Source organism: Falco naumanni, chromosome 1 (assembly GCF_017639655.2).
Source record: "Falco naumanni isolate bFalNau1 chromosome 1, bFalNau1.pat, whole genome shotgun sequence".
Lineage (NCBI taxonomy): Eukaryota > Metazoa > Chordata > Aves > Falconiformes > Falconidae > Falco > Falco naumanni.
In genome coordinates, this window is record NC_054054.1 from 102,495,882 (window position 1) to 102,513,199 (window position 17,318).

Below are 17,318 nucleotides of genomic sequence, written 5' to 3' on the forward strand. Positions count from 1 at the left end.
TCAACAAGATCAGAGAAAAACTTTTTTAGAAGGAGATGGTGAGCATAGTTGGTAAAAAGAAGAGTACCATGGAAAATGTTCACACACCAAACATTTGCTGCTTCATACGGCTAGGATAAAATCCACCTGCTTTATGATTAAAATATTTTTATTAAAATATTTAGACAAAGCCAACCTGAAATCTCTTAAAGAAAAAGTATGAAACGTCTTCAGTTTCCAGTTCTACACCCAGTCTCAGGTTTATTATTTTCATTAATTTAAGGACTTCTTTTGCCTTGGGAGACTTGGGGGGGAGGGTTAGCAGGGCAAGCTGGGCTCAAGCCTGACTATTCTATAAGCAAACTTGGGGTTTTCTCTTTCTTGCTTCTCTGATCATGCAGAAAAGATCTGCATGAGAGGGAACTCCATTCTTCTTTCTTAAGCACGTGGGTTCCTACGTCAGTTTGTAACTCCGCTAACTGGGAAAGCAAACGGGCATACAGTACACAGGAACTTCAGGGTCGGTGATTCCGCTCTTTGCTGTCCAGAGACTTTAATGGCATATAGCTTTTTCTTTTTATATAACCTAAATCAAATTCTGACTGCAAACCAGTTATTTCCCTGCTTCCTCCTCCCACAATGTCTTGCAGGATCTCACTAGGCTTTGGGCTGAACTTCCTGCTAGCATCTGCTTTACACCACTTTACACCCACGCCATCCTTTGCCAAACCTTTCCTTTACCTTAAGTAGATCCTGTGTCTCACAGATGTTTACACACGGGACAGACCTAGGAAGGCTGTCACCCTATTTCTAAGCCTTTGTTTTGTTGGACTACAGAGAGAACATTCTTCTGGTGTCTTCCATACTAGGAGGAACTGTGATTAAACTATAATAAGAATTATTTTTAATTGGAAAAAGTGAAGAATTCTGTTTGCTTTTTGAAAAATTGCAGTTTGAAAACTGCAACCGCTCACAGAGACCAGCAGTGTAAGAGAACAGACGTCAGGGAAGCAGCTCTGGCTCGGAACATGCTCATGCACTTTCCCGAATAAGGATGGACTTTGGTCGAAGTTTAGGACTTCCTCAAGCAAGTCCATTCACGGTACAGTGACACATTTGTATGGTCTTTCCAATAGCTGATTCAATAAAAAAGCATAAATCTGAAACTGATCCTACCCTGACTATTAACGAATGGAAAACTGGACGCACCAGGAGGATATATTTTGTCTTAGCCTGCAACGTGTTGCTGATAGTAGAGGCAAACTTCCAACAGCACTGGAAAGGCAACACCACAGTAACTTTTGCAGTTATCTTCTATTAAAATATTTATTTTCTTTTAGCAACAGGAACTTTTACTTAAGGGTAACTCTCTCATTTTCAACTCATATAACTATAGCACTGTATTTTAATACTGAGCAGAGAAAAGTGTTCCAGGGAAAGGTCAGGACAAAAGGACGAGTTTGTTTTGTCTGTTTTAGGAGTCATGGCCTTATGTAGTAACGTGTGTTCTTCAACTGGCGAGGGAACAGATTCAAAATCTCCCTTTGAATTACTGACAAGTACAGCAAGCTCAGTGTAATAAAGCTATGTCGCATTTTTGCTAATAACAAAGGAGGCTTTCATATAGTTCATATACTATGAAAAAGGGTTAAACATGGGAAATGGGGACTTACATTTAAAAATTTGTTCCATTTCCGTGAGTTTGAGCACAAAATTAAAAATCTCTTGACTTTAGAGAGATAGCAACATTCCAACTTGTGCAACCACACAAAGCGGAGAATAACCTCCTCAGGGCTGAGGAAGATCATCGATAACTTTTCTGAGCTTCATACACAGGAAGTTTTTTTGCAAAAATGAAACAGCAGACTGTTCAGCAACGCACACACACATCCCTTTCAGCAACAGGGTGCCACAGCAGGGCAGCGTGCGGCTTCTGGGGACACGGGTGGCCTCTGGGGCTGGCCAGAGCCGCCCTTCCCCACCGCTGCCCGGCCGCATCCCAGGAAGGCTCAAGAACTCCGCAACAGCACCATGACGTACCGCAAACCACGAAAGCAACCATGCGAGCTCAGTACCTGAATTTCACAGCGCTTTAGCTCACAGGCTGTGGTACCACTGCCACTCACGCTGCCGTTTGCTTTCCATTTCTAATAAGTCTCAGCCAAAAATGCAGCTGGTCAGGCCTAGGGGAATGGCAGCTGCCCCCCTCTGCAGAGGGGCTGTTACAAGTCAGCTACAAGAGCAGTACTGCCTTTAGTTTACAAAGAGGTAGGAAGATACCCCACTTACTGTATTCAAGGACTTGCCTCTTTTTCTGCCTGTCGTCTCCCCCTGGGAGAGGCCAGGCCAGACCAGGGAGCCTTCCACCCCCTTAGTAAGGGGGCAGTTCCTCTGGCTGATGCTCACTGACACTTTACAAGCCCCCCACACATCTTGCAAGCACACAGCCTAGGTCTGTGCCCCTGAATCCACGGAGTTACAGCACTCAGTAGCTGGACTTCAGTTTACAAATGCCTAACTAGGACTTAAAGCATCACACAGGACCCTGACAGGCTGTGAGGCTGCTCTCCCGCTCCTACAGCTCTCAGCAGGGTACCACAGCCCCCCCTGCACCCGCCGCTCCCACCAAACCAGAAGTTACAGCACATGTAAATACATCACTCCTACACCTCCTCCCTTTGTGCATACGGAATTTGCACAGGAAAAAAGAAGAATCAAGTAACATAGCTTCAGCACTTCCATGTTTTCATAATAAATTCGAGGATGAATTTCTGTGCTTCCAACTGATACACAGGCAAAGCTATAGGTTAGAAGCCTTGGCTTAAATTTATTTGTAGAATACAAAAAAATATTTTTAAAAGTGCTAGAAGATTTCTTTTTTTTAATTCAAAATGGTCACTTTATTATACTGTCTTATATCACTTAAGCTAGAGCTTAATTTATCTCCAAGCAGCCACAGTCAAAATTATTTTTTTGTTTAATTTCTTATTGGTAACATGCATGGGAACTTTTAAGACAGCAATTGATTGCATCGCACATTTAAAATACGGTTCACTTCCCAATATGGCACCTTTAATAATCATTTAAGTTTTCAATTAAAGTAGGGTGCCAACTTGAAAAGAAAAAAGATAATCCTGAGAGACAATAACTGTTCCATGCACAGTAATTTATTTTTATTTTTTTTACTATTACTCTCAAGATGTCTAATTGATTAATATAATTAGGTTAACCCAAAAGCCACTGTTTCTAATTTTTTCTTTTTTTTCAGTCTGGCATTTTCTGGGACTTCATGTTACACCGGATGGAGCGTGACAGTGGAACACCCAGGGGCACTTTCTCCCAGCAGTGTTACCTGGTGTGGTACCAGGGCTGTGACATCTCTCCAGCAACGCCGTTTCACAGCTGCATAAACTGGAGCCAAAAGACAAAGTGAGATGCAGCAGGGCAGATCACAAAGCAGTGGCAAAATTTGCATTAGAAATAAAAATATGCCAACATTGCTCATTTTCTTACAAGCCTGATCACACGCAACAACAGTAATGGCAGGCAAAAGCACTGGAAGCAGAGAAAACCCTTCTTCTGCCATATCCTAGGTGCAATCAGCTCATACAGTCAGCTTCAGAGAAACATGAGAGATATTAATAACCCACCATTTATTCCTGTTTACAGATAAGACCCAAGTCCTTCCATGCTCTTCCTTGGCTGTAGAAGCTTTAACATCTAGAAGTAACACTATCATGATAGTCACACTAGTCACCATATCATTGATGCCCACATTCGAGTCCCAGTTAAGAGACGACCCACACGGCCACACAGCCAGTATTTTAGCCAGAGTGGGCAAACAAACACCAGATTGCAGCCAGGTTTTAAGCTTATACTCTTCTGCATCTACGAATAGGGACCCTCTGTGCCTTCACAGGAGCCTGAAGACACCAGCTACTAATACCCATTAGCTCACACCGGAGGCTCCAGGCTGGGTGTTTAAGGAATTAGCGTTCAGGCAGGACCAAAATAGTAGTGTACATAAACAGTTATCATGGCACTGAGTCTAAGACACAGGCATTTTCTACTTCAGCTTCAATAAACGATACCTGGATAGAGTTTCTTTTACCTGTGAGCATATATACTTATTCACAGGGGAGGGGCACAGCAAAAACAAGGCCCTTTTCTTCCAATTTCTTCAGCCCTGCAAGCGAAGCTCTCTGTGGGGAAGCCATTTTGAGTCCATGGGATTTCCCAACATGTATTTTTAACCCATCTAGCAGGGATAACATCCTTAGTAATCAATTTGACTCATGATTACTATTTCAAACACAGGCTTACACCCAGATGAAAAAAGCGTGCTTTACAAGGCAATATATAGAGAACAATAACATTGCCAGATGGTATAATACTGAACAGAATTAATTTCACACATGATGTTTTCAAGGTGTTAAAATATGTCACAGCTTCTGCTAATAAAACATCTTCCTCTTCCTTTTAAGAAACCACTACATTCCCACCAGCCCATATTTTACATTATATGTGTTTTCAATTCTGATAAGGGCAGCTGATTGCTTGCAAACCTAATTACAGTCAAATGAAAGTCTTTCAGAACCATCATTAGCAATTAGGACCCGCTGGATTTGCAGTGTATCATTTAGAGAGGTATAATTCAATAGCTTATTGAAAAATTGCAGGTGAAACTGGTGATTATAAGGGGGGGAAACGCCTGTGACACGTCACTGCAGGCAAATCTTCAGTAAAGTGGCAGCTTCTATGAGCGGCTGATCAATGAATGCAGGTGTTTGCTTTGGCGTGCCGCGGAGCACAGCTCCTCGCCGTGCTCAGCAAACATCAGCTGCATCCCGTCATCGCAAGCGGTTTTGTGAATGGCTCTGGATTTCACATTACGTGCCTGGTTTTGTGTGTGTTTTCAAGGAATCCAAAGTGCCTATTCAGGAATTTCATTAAACCTGGGGGAGTTGTGCAGTGCAGAACAACAGGCAGACGAAGGAACACATCATTTTTCAGTCCTTTCTATAGAGAACAACAATCTCTTCTGTGCCCATTGAGCTCAATTATATATTATCAGGGCCCAGAAGTTGTTTGGATGCTTTCGAGCAGCTGGGTGCCTTCACAGATGACGCACTGGATATGGTGACTGTGGGTTAAGTGCAGCTGGAGATTTCTGTGGCCTCTGATCAGGAGGAAACAGCAGTTGAGAATCACAAAACGCTTGTAATTCAAGCGCTGTTTGTCACCAATGGCAGTTTCCAAGAGGGAAACGAGAGGGGCAACTGAATAGCAGCCCAGCTTTTAGACACGGGTTCTCCCGCACATACAGAAATCCACATACTGTGCGTGTGTGCAAAATAAAGTGCGGCTCCCTTTCAAGGATGAAATGACTGACAGGCTGGCACAAAGCACTCAACGTTCTAACAGCACGATGGTAGACTAGATAACGCTGAGCTGGACATTGGGAGACACAGATGATGTGAATTCACACGAGCCCCCTCTTTGGGCATGTCCCTTCCTATGCACACATTGTGTAACATGTACCGCCCAAAAAAACCATGCTGCCCAGCACGGACCTGCACAATGCCCCATCACCTCACTCCTCCCCCTTCCCCACAGATGTGCTCCTCCTTTTCCATCCTACAAAGGCTCCTCAACGACCAGATCGACCTATCTCTTTTTCTCATATGAGCATCTTCTTCCACTACATTACTACATCCACTTACGCTGGGATGTAACCTCAAAGTACAGTTACCTGGACATGGCCCTTTCTATAATTTCAGTGCTGTGGTTTGATATTTTTTATTATTTCATAGTTGATTTTTCACATTAAATGTTGTTAATAATGTGGACTGGCAAATAAATCCAAATAAACCATGCCCTCGCATGACCCGATACCAACACAGAGCAGTTTCATTAAACCAGTGCCCCCTGCAAAGTCCTGTTGCTCGTGACATTTGCTTCAGGTGACTTCAACCTCTTGGCAACGCTTGCACGTAATCAAACCATGCTGTGTAGGTTGCAACACAAAGAGCAAATCTAGTAATTTCAAAGTGGTTGTGCTAGTATTTTGAAATTATATTTTAAAAAAAACCTATCCAAACAAACAAACTACACACACAAAAAAAAAAAAATCAACACACCAACCACCCACACCTCTCTTTTTACAAACAGAATGGAAAGAAATATTATGTCAATTTCTCTTAATGCATGGCCGTAGCACGCTGACCTGATGACTAGCTGGTACTACTCCTAAGGGGTGCTTCACCCCACACTCCATGAGTCAGCAGCAATGGCTCCTTTAACTTCAGTCATAGAGAGCCAGACCTCCAACAGTGCAAACTGAGCTCAAACACACCCAGCACAGCTTACAAACCCCTCTATTGTCCTGCAGGAGCTATTTTCATAGTCCAGGTTCATTCCTGATCTTCAGCAGTTTTATAGTCACTGAAACTGAAATCCACTGGCTGCCAGTAAAGCAATCCCAAATCACAGACAGCAGCTATGCAAAAGGAGATTCAAGCCTTTATCACTCATTATGGGGTGCATGCATGCTGTACACAGCATTTCCAAGGTGTCCAACCTCACGCTGCACGAATATATATGCCTTTTTCCCTTGCTGCTGCACAGAGCTACAAGTTGGGAGTCAAAAAGATTAAACAGTTCTCCATGGTTGCACATAATACTTGTAGCTGCTCTTGCACTCCCAAAGCCCACCCACAATTCCATTTTCAATTAACAGCTCTTAGAAAAGCAGTTGCTAAAGAGCACTCAGATGTCATTGAGAGACTGCAAACCCAAACTGTAAATAGCACATTGTAAATCGCTTGTCACCACAGTCAGCTCTCACTGGAATCACACTGCCGGTGACAATCAAACCCATCTGCTCAGCTCCCCGACCAATGTCACCACAAACCATACAGCTAACACCCACCTCCCGCTCCATTCTCATTACCTGTCATGTATAGGCTTGTCTAAGAGCGTGCAAAAGCCATTTCTGACTGTAAGCATGATTAAATGCAGCTCACACAATGGTTATTTTACCCTCTGCACCACAGGTTTGCTGCACTGAAGCACACAAGCACCTCTGTACCAGAACTAAATCTGCAACACAATTAATGACGTGATGTTAGCAAGCCATGATGACAGGGGAAGACAGCGGCCATCCAGATCTGCCATCAAAGGCCTTAGCAGTCTCAAATTTAAGATTAAGGGGATTGTGGACTTAATTCTGAGAAGGAAAAGCTTCACTACTTCCCTCCCTCCCCCAATTGATTCATGTAATGGACTACACTGTTAAAGCTAATAGTTTGTAATGCTTGTAGTTGATGACTGCCATACTCAACAGTGTATTACTTTTGCTGTTCTTCCCATTTTTATCTCGCAAAAAATTATCTCCTAATTTATTTCTCCATCATGAGTTTTCTTCCCTTTATTCATCATGTGCCCCTTATTACCAGTTTGTCTCCTTCATTGCACTCACACGATATCTGGGATTAGGATTTGATATTCTGCAAGTGCCTCTGGAATCGGCCGGTTAAGGCAGAGCCCAGCAGCAGTTGGCTCTCCTACGCACGTGTAAGCCAGCTAAGTGTGATACCACTCGCCCAGCACACAAATGCTGTTTCAGAATCATATGCCAAAGACAATCCTTTACTGCAAGAAGGTGTATGAATCTCCCAGCAGATACAGAATACAATGAAGGAAATGGGTAAAGGTAGCAAAAGTCAGTGTCTTTTGCTCTTTCCAAAACACACAAACACACACTGAATGAAGAAAAATGATCCTTCCCTCTCACTATCAAAACACTCTCAACGGTCCTTCTGCAGTGAAAACACTGTTTCCTAGTATGCCCCACTCTGCTCAAACCTTGAAGAATAAAAACTCATTAAAAACTATTTTAAAAAATTTGCTACCCTTTACTCGTTTAAAAACATTCACTTCAAGATTTCCAAAGGATTTTTACAGAAAACACATAAAAACACGCCATTGCCAATTAACGTAAAGGAAATTAAATTTAAAACGCTGGAGAAATGTCCTGATGAGTCTTATGTTTGCTTAACACCAACTAAAATTTCCTTGAGGCATTTAATAAGTACATTTATAAAAGCTCACAAAGCAGAGTTCAAAAGTCTTCTCGCTAGTAAAATATGAGCCTTAATTAACCTACAGTTTCACATTTTCTGGATTTCAATAAACCTGTAGGCATTTCAGCATAGCTGGATAAATACCTGCATGAATACTGCAAGGATTCTCTCTGAAAACTAATTAGCAGTCCTTCCAATAGCTGACTTCAACTAAATCTGTTTGACGAGGGAGCTTCATACTGTAAATCCTGCATGTGAGAGTTACTTCCAGCAGATAACAGATTTCACAGGAAGGCATATCAGACAGGCCTGTTAACTACTGGTAAAACAACGAACAGGATCTCCAGGTATAAAACATTTCCCAACAGGGACAGACTGCAGCCAAGGTCTTACACCAGCACAGGAACGCAAGTGACAGCACTGAGATTGCATCCTGCCATCCAATTATAATACTCACATCTTCAGGATTCCTCCCGGGACAACAGGGGTAGGATACATAGTTTATGTATAAAGTATATAGACCTAATATAGCAAGGACACCATATGTGTCCAGAAGCATACTGAACTTTAATTGGCTTTGGATGCTCCTACTTCATCAAGCACAAAACAGCGGCCCCAGTTCTCGGCTTGTCATCTGAGAAGGTTGACAAGCAACTTTACATCCCATCAAGAGCCCAGGAATTCAGTGGGATGGAGCTGGGGGGGAGGGGGGGGGGTGGGGTGGTGGAAGCAAACCCAAGGTGTGCAGCCAAGAGTCACTCTAGGAGGAAAACTATTACATGATCAGAGAAAATCATCCTTAGAACTTATCATTATCTTCCTTTTTTCAAGGTCTTCACCATTTGTCTTGAATGAAGACAGAAAATGCTTACCAGAAATGCTATATATAAAGGTTGTGGGCATGTCTTTTCAAATAAGCCTTATAGTCTTTTCCATGACATCTTTTTTCCACGCCTAAGTGCCAAAGCCACTTGGATTTGTCAGCACCTAAACTGTTCATGAGACTAAAATGTTCTTATCTAAGGAGCTATACCCCTACCAAATGTATTAAATATATATTGAGCAAGATATTTTATTTCCTCTCAGCCTTATCCCTGAGGAATTAAGCAGAGTACCCAGATTTATCAGCTAAAAGGAAAAACCATTTTCCATTATATTTGTCAACTCAATACCTTCTAAGCCAGTGTATATTTATTCCTAAAAACCTAACCTCACAAATAACCTCCATCAGCAGTGAGGTTGATTCCTTCATAGTTTAAGTACCAGGCAGAAAGGTTTCACCTGACAGTAGGCAATGCCAGGGGAATCAAACGGTGCCAAAAAGTCAGCTTTTACGAAGACCAGCTCCCACTGCACAAAGCAGATACATTTACCATTTGGCATACTAAAAAGAGTCAGTAAAGGTCACATAGGTGCACCAAAAAAAAAACCCAAACAAAAAACACCAAACCACCAACCAACAGTCAAGGAAACACAGCAATTTTCAGTATCTATTTATATCAACCATTGCATCAACTATCTTGAACAGTTTCCCCATCTCCCTTTGAAACACGAAGCAAAATTAAATTAGAAGAAATACCTTTAATGGGTGTGGTAGTGTAGAATAAGCATTTTACACTTTGTTTGCTTTGCTGAAGCACTGTATAATCTCTTAATTTATTTCTATATAAAGTGTAGGCTTAAAAATAATCAGGAAAACATGTTTTTTTACCCACTTCCATAACTCTGAAGATCAAAATTGAATATAAGTCAACATACTTTTATCCTCAATGTTCCTTTCATTTCCCTGAGCTCACAAAATGAGCAGCAGTGAATTCTCACTATTTTCTGGAAGTTTCTCTGCACAGCAATGTTTGGTTTGCACTAAAGAAGGGTGAAGACTCATTCACTGATTATCAACCATCTCCATTAGACATAGAAATTTTTGTTAGTGAGTCATTAATATCATTCAAATTTAGGTCAAAGCTGACTGCTTTACTGTTATTTAGACTTCAGGTTTGCAGACGCTGAGCCAAATGACCACATAGGCACGTTCTACACTTAAAATACCCAGCTCTAATTTAGTGTTCTATGTATAAATAAATGCACAAGGCATATTTATTCATTAAAAACAAGCAAAACATGGCTTGTTTGTCTGCATCCTGCTCACCACAGAAATCACACTTGTCACGCTTTGTTGTTTTAAAAAACATAACACAACACTTCACAGTCCTGCAGAAGAGACTGAGATTTCCAGCCTCAAGCTTTGCAGCTTTTACATGCTCCCTTTTTGTCACACGTGCACCACAGCCATCCCAGTAAGGGGACACCAGTGCTGGGAAGGCAGGAAGTTCCTGCTTACCGGTAGGTGATTAGCAACCCAAAAGAGCATGCACTGGTACCACTGACATCCTACAAACGAGCTCCCTGCACCGTAATCAGTCATAGAGCTTTGCCTTGATTAACAGCTGCCCCTCTCACAATTACCTCATCTCGCCCTTGATGATCAGAGGGGGGTCTTACACTTCTGTGTACTAAGTCTAAAGACAAGTAGGCATATTTATAGTACAAAGTTGGCCTGACAAGGTAATAGAGAGACCACGTTTGTTTGCCCTGACAGTCTCACAGCCAGTCTATGCAAAGCTCCTCCAACCTTTGCACATTTATTAATCAGCCCAGCTCTAGCATCAGCACACAGCTTGCTTTCCTACTCAGTTCATCTCTCCTAGTACCAGGACACAGTACCAAGTGGCATCCAAGAGCCCAAGGATACAACTACTACAAAGGGATTAAAATCAGTGATTCCACAAAATGAAAAATCCACTTCTACATACCATACGCCAACAGCCAAAGCCCTCCCTCCCCGCAACAGATAACTTTTCTCCCACCTGTCTGAGGCCCTTCGGTATTTTCTTCCTTTTCCCAAGGTGCTGACAAAGATTACGATCGTTTTCTCGGTCGGAGCTGTACTGGTGGTGGTGAAGTCTGTTCTTTTTCGGAAGATATGACAGCCCATTGGTAAGTGCTTCCCGTTTCTTCTTTGCTAGAGGATTCTGTCGCTTCTCCACACGTTCCTGAGGTTTCAGAGCTACGTCCTTCTGCAGAGTGAGGGAAAGGGGGAAGAAAGAAAAGAAAAACACAGTGGTTGAGATATGGCTCCAATGTGGTCGACCTTTTTAAGCAGCAATCCTAGGTGACTAAAGCATTCTCAAAGCGATGCTACAGTCACCAGAAAAGGAAAAAAAAAGTCTTCACTGATGTCTACAAAGGATAGGCAAATGCAAAATAAAATCCACAAGATTAAGTGAGTGCACGGAAGCAGACGCATACTCCTTTAGATTTTATACCATCAACCTCATAATTCTCAGAAACATCTCATGTATCAAGTAAGCACGCATTTAGAAGGCAGCATTATGTTTATAATGTTTAAAATAACAGTCGTCTTTGATTTAAACAAGACTTGGTTTTTCACATTTATTTTTATTGTTTCTTCTACCTGACAAGCCAGGGCAAGAGCTGACCTAAATCCAATTACAGACAATGAATCTCATTCAACTTCAGTGGACATTTTCCCTCAAGTCTGACTTAGGCAGAAGATTTCCAGATCTCAGGGGGGTAAAAAGTAGTGGGTGGGGGGGAAGCTTGTATTTGAAAACTTTGTTACTGACCCTTCTTTAAACCCCAGAATCAATGTCTGTCTGTTCAAAATACTCAAAACCCCCACCCAAGTCCTGTAACATAAGCATGAGTTTTCTTGCTTAGCCTACAGCTATTTTCTTAGTGATAACCTGCAACACAGAGAATTCATATTTTTGTTTCAAATAAATGTCACTTGAAAAAAAATTTTCCACCAACACAGAATTAAAGGCAGAGAAAGAGAAGGGAGGAGGCTGGAGGGCCGTTAGGAGAGAAGCAGAAGCTATTGGAAAGGTGCATGTTACAATGCATGTTGTGCATCTAATAAATACAATCTGGTAAGTCACATCTACTCCAAGAACTCCAAATGTACAGTAGCCTGTAAAGTACACTTTACAGGGGCATATTACTTAAACAGTGTAATACTTTAAGCATAGTCTACTAACATGCCTGACTACTTTGACCAAAACGTCTCCATGCCCTACCATGAAGTCCTACGTGATCCTGTAAGCACTCATGCTGCTGTTTATTGTCACTTAGTGTTATAACCCACAGCAGAAAAGAAATTGGGCTATTGGTCCCTGTGTCACAAAGGTTCAGGTTCAGGAGAATATAATACAAATTATGCCACCTTTTAATGCAAAAAACCCCATGCCTAAAGGCAAAAATCAGTTTGGCTTTAATTAAAGAATGCTCCCTGAATGCCTATCTAAAACACAAGAGCTTCACAAAATTCATAACTAAAACCAATGAGAAGATTAATTAGACTGAAGACAGTCAATATTCAAATTTGGTACGTGGTAAAAAGAGTAATTTTACAAGCATTAAAGAAGGGAGTATGGAACAGAAGCTATAAGACACTTTTTCTACCTATTCTTCACCTAAGGCACCATGGGAAATACCCTGAGCTTTTCTTCACACAGTGTTATTCATATCAGGAAAGTTAGGTGAAATGCTATTAAGAGGATTCACTCTAAATGTGAAAGGTTGAAGGAGTGAAGAAAGGGAAACTTTCTGGAGAGAAAAAAAAAAATCATCCTAATGACTAAATAGCTTTTGTGGGATTTTATTTTTTTTTCCCCAGCTATAAGCGAACTAAATGAAACAGTGGCAAGCTTCCAGAAGCTTATAAAATATCTAATGGGGCTAGCACTGCCATCAAAAAATTACTAGTTCCCATTAGCTTTAAAGAGGGTGTAAGATGGGTCAAATTTTGCAGATCACTGTGGGCGTATCTGGGATAACCCCCTCCGTAAGGAGCCTGTGTTCTAGCCAACTGCATAAAGTTTCATGAACCATCAGATACATCTAAAGAAAGTTAGCTCATGTCAGAATTGGGATGAAAGAACCTGCATAAACACCTACAGCAAAGATGAGCGACACCAAAATCACAAAGGCTTCTGCAAACTCAACGAGAATGTACCTTCCAAGAAAGAAATTTGCAGCAATCTCCAAAAGTAAGGTGCCTCTTCTGCTCACGATCAAAGAGACAAAAGGGAGCTCCGCATGTACACGGCTCGCCATTCCGCAAATTGTGAAAGCGGGCCTTAAATCCAGTTCGGTGGGTGGGCTTACTATGAAATGTAAACATAAAGATTGGTGCTTTGACAACCACGTTCCTCCAGAACAGCCCATCTGCTTTTCACCAGCTGACATCACTGCAGAGAAAATTACAGCGTACTGTGGGTCACAACCTCGTATTATTGTATCTTACAGCGGAACCTCTCATTGCTTTCAACAGATATATTTTCAGGCCAAAACGTCTATATGTATATAGAAATAGATACTAAATTCTTCATCTGCAGACTGGATTGCAACAGGACATGCTAAACGACTCAACGCCTAGACACAGGTGGACAGGATGCATTAAAACCACTTGAATAGAGATCACAGGGGGTGTCAGTCCTCACGTCTGAGGGTGCGAACTGCCCGGGACTGGCTTGGACGCACCATCGGTACAGCCGCGTGGGCAAGGCTGCGGAGGACACGCACGGATTCTGCTCTTTTGAAAGCCGCTGGGTTCGGGGGAGGCAGCGCTTGGCTGGAAACTATGGCCCTGCATAAATCACTTCCCCACTTGCTGCCCTTTCTCCCTCATCCAATTTTTATCTTTCTGTTGTTTAGATAGGACAATAGCTGTACCATGCCGTGTGCTAGTACATTAGCCAGCACAATCTTAATTACAGACTTCAGGCATCATCATGATTAGAGTAATAAGCTGTAATTACTCTAAGGTGACAGGACTGCACAGACCTTATCTACATAGATAAGGAGATGTAGTAATATTTCATGTCGAGACGTATTTTTCAGCAGCTACCCATGGAGTCAATTCAAACTAAGTAGCAGACCGTGTGAACAACACATTCAGACTTTAATGGAGGTTTTTCTCCTCTCCTGCCAGCATACAAGCCCACACATTATTAAATAAATCCTACAAACATATTAGGCAAGGTTTAAAACCATCTTATTCAGAGATATCTTTCATCAGTAAAGTGCCTTAAGTGTATCAGGAAGGTGACTTAAATGTATAAATAAGTAATTACATGCAATTCAATGCAAAAGTGCATTAATATTTATAAGTGTACTGTATAATCTAAAAAAATTTCCATTTGTTTTATTTCTATTGAGGACATTAATCAACCCGCTACCATTGTACGTGCCATAGCGGAGAAGAGCCGCCCATGCTGAACAGACTCCTGCCGCGACATCAGCAAGCAGGAGGGCTGCTGAAGCCTGGTGGGGTGGCACTGCAATCATCTCAGCTCCAATTAATATTAACAGTTTCAACCCGAGCCCTGCATTTGGCGAGGGGAGGAAAAGCAGCCTCTGCAGCTACACCAGACAATTTCTCGGGGTAGGAGGCTTGAAGGACACACCGCATTCTCATCAAGTGTTAAGCTTTCAGAGAGCTATGCCTGATTTATTTCAGGACAGTCCATCTTCTTTCTACGTAAATGATAGCTCATTAATTATAAATCAGATCCTCAGTGGCAGCTGAGCAGTGCTTCACACTGCTTCACAGGGTACACACTTCACCCCCATGAATCCCACCCCAGAGCCAGTCCATGGCTGTTGCCCTTTCCTTCTGCCCTTGCCCTCCAGCCACCTTCCCTCCCTCTGACGGCAACCAAAGAACTACACGTAAACAACGGGAGCTCCGTTCCACCCCTTATTACAGGATTTTTCTACGGGAGCACTTGATGAAAAGCAAAGCTGTAAATGCACCGTGTAGCAAACGCACTGCAGGCACTTATCTGGATGAAAATTTCAGGTGCTGCTCAGGGATTTCAAGCCTTGATCTTTCCAAATCGTCCTTGTGGATTATTGTTCCGATTCCAGCGTTGCAAGAACTTTCTGAATTCGCACTGAAGGTGACCCCAGTAAAGCACAACTTTTAAAAACCGATTATTAAAACCAGAAGTAGATTACAGCCCAGGGCTAGTTAAACCAAGTAACAACTGCATCACCATACAACTACATTCCAGTCATTGGCTCCTCAGGTTCTTGCTAAAGTCCACAAAAGCTTCATATCAGAGCCCAACAATTTATCCTTCACTCCAACAATACAATTAAATATAAAGAAATGATACTTTTAAACACCCAAAATTATTATACAGTCTTGAAATATCAACGTACTGCTCCACCTAAACTACAAACGGTTAGAAAAGCAAGCTTGAATCCAGCAGTTTGCCCCTGTCCACTATTCAGACATCCAAGTTTGTGTCAAATGGAATTGTACAGAAGGTACTCCTGGAGCCTTTCATCTATTTTCAAGGTACAAGGAACTCACATTTGATCCTGAACACTAGTGCAGAAGGAAGAAACCAATTAAAGGGGGGAAAAAAATGATAAAATACATTTTCACTAGCTACACAAGTTGATTTGAAATTCTTTCTGAGTTACGGACACAACCATAAGATGGACTCAACACCTCGGCCAGGCTGTCAGCTGCAGAAGTGCTTCGTTTGCCAGGGACGTTACATGAGGAGAAGCAAGAAGCAGCCAAAGGGCTTCCAATGAAAAACCGCACAAACGGAAACACTGGCAAAACCACCACCTCCGTATTCCCTAAGAAAATCTGCTACAAAAGTTTAGCTTGCAAAAAATTAAGATGCCTACCAAGTACAGCTGAGAGAAATCCTGCAGCTTCTTTAGCATCACACAGTGGGTATCATTAGCTGGGAATCCAGTACAGCAACATGCCCAAACAGCTGCACAAACCAAATGAAAACCCCCTCAGAATCAGGAAATCTGAGGGTATCAAATTTGCCATCGTATCTTGACAGTCTTCATCAACTCATACTGTTTTCTGTTACATTTGGGAAGAATTTTTACAGCTGATGGATGAAAATGCCCTAAGACTGCAATACCTCTCTCGTGCATTTCATATTCCGTTATTTTAGTTCTGGCAGTGACAACTAGATATGAAAGTCTGAAAACAATGCACTGACTAGTCCCTGCAATCATTCAAAATCAGAAAATAAAACAAGATGTTTATAGTAGTCATTCATTTCCCTCCAGATAAGATAGTTAAATGCACTGTATATTCCTCTGAATGCACAATTAGTTCCTCAAAAGCATTTATCTAGGGGAAGGAATTGCACACACTCTTAAAACAACACCAAGGAGAAAGGCAGGCAGGTGTAAAGTGCAATTCAAAAGAGAAAAGGATTCTCAAAGCGTAGAAATCAATATTTTAGGACACAAGGGATGGATGAAGAAAGCCATGATATCAACTGTCGTGGGTGCAGTAGCCCATCCACTAATCCCAGCAATTTCTTCCAGTCACAAGACCTCTGCAGAAAGGTTTAATCTAGTTTTGTTTGCTTTGTTTTCATAAAATTACAATCTGTTGCCTCCTGCATCTCTTTGGAATCTGAAAACAAAGTGCTTCAGTGTTGTGCAAAAAAGGTTGTGCAAGAGCCTGAAGATGAAATGCTGTACCGGGCTGCAGGACGCTACGTGGTGATTACAGATGAAGGCAAAACAATAGAAAAGCAAGTTGCTGTCTGCTTGAGATATGTTTTATAAAAGCGCTTCTGTAGCAAAGAGATTGCTTTGATTTTTCATCCCAAAATCATTTGTTAACAATATCATTGATAAACAGAAGGCTCTTTTTCAGGTGCTGCTGATTCAAATCACACACAAAAAACTACATTAAAGCAACATTATTGAGGTTACGAAGTCAAGGACTGGGAAGTTATGAAAGGCCAAGATTAAGGCAGCAACCACAACCTTATTTCAGCCTCTTGTGCATATGCGTCATGATACAATCTTTAATTACATGATCGCATGCTCTTATTTCCCTGTGCAGAATGGAAGGTATTCAGCTAATGAGCAGCCACTCAAGATTTTGTTTTCTCCTCTTTGTCCAACATGTGGACCTAAAACTTGTTTACTTACACTCCATTCACACCTTCTTCCAAATGCACAATTATTAATTTCCTCAAGGGCTTTTCTATACAGCTTCTCACTATAGTATCAGATGCTCAACAAATACCAATGACCTATTTTACATCTGTTTAGCCCAGCGAAGGTATTTCACGATTCCCATTTCATAGTTGGCAACAACAGTCCCGACACGTTCAGGTCAAAAACATCTGCTAATTTTATGCAACCATTAGGAAGCACCCAAGATTT

The 17,318-nt window shown here is 41.7% G+C and overlaps 1 protein-coding gene across 5 annotated transcripts in view; it reads right to left on the reverse strand.

Moving 5' to 3' along the window:
• Window positions 1-17,318, reverse strand: part of AUTS2 (activator of transcription and developmental regulator AUTS2) — a 791,335-nt gene that overhangs the window by 570,390 nt on the left and 203,627 nt on the right. For all 5 annotated transcript variants that reach the window (XM_040613308.1, XM_040613316.1, XM_040613325.1 and 2 more), the window contains exon 2: window positions 10,931-11,140. In XM_040613308.1, coding sequence (XP_040469242.1) covers window positions 10,931-11,140 — 210 coding nt within the window. The remainder of the gene's footprint in view (window positions 1-10,930; window positions 11,141-17,318) is intronic.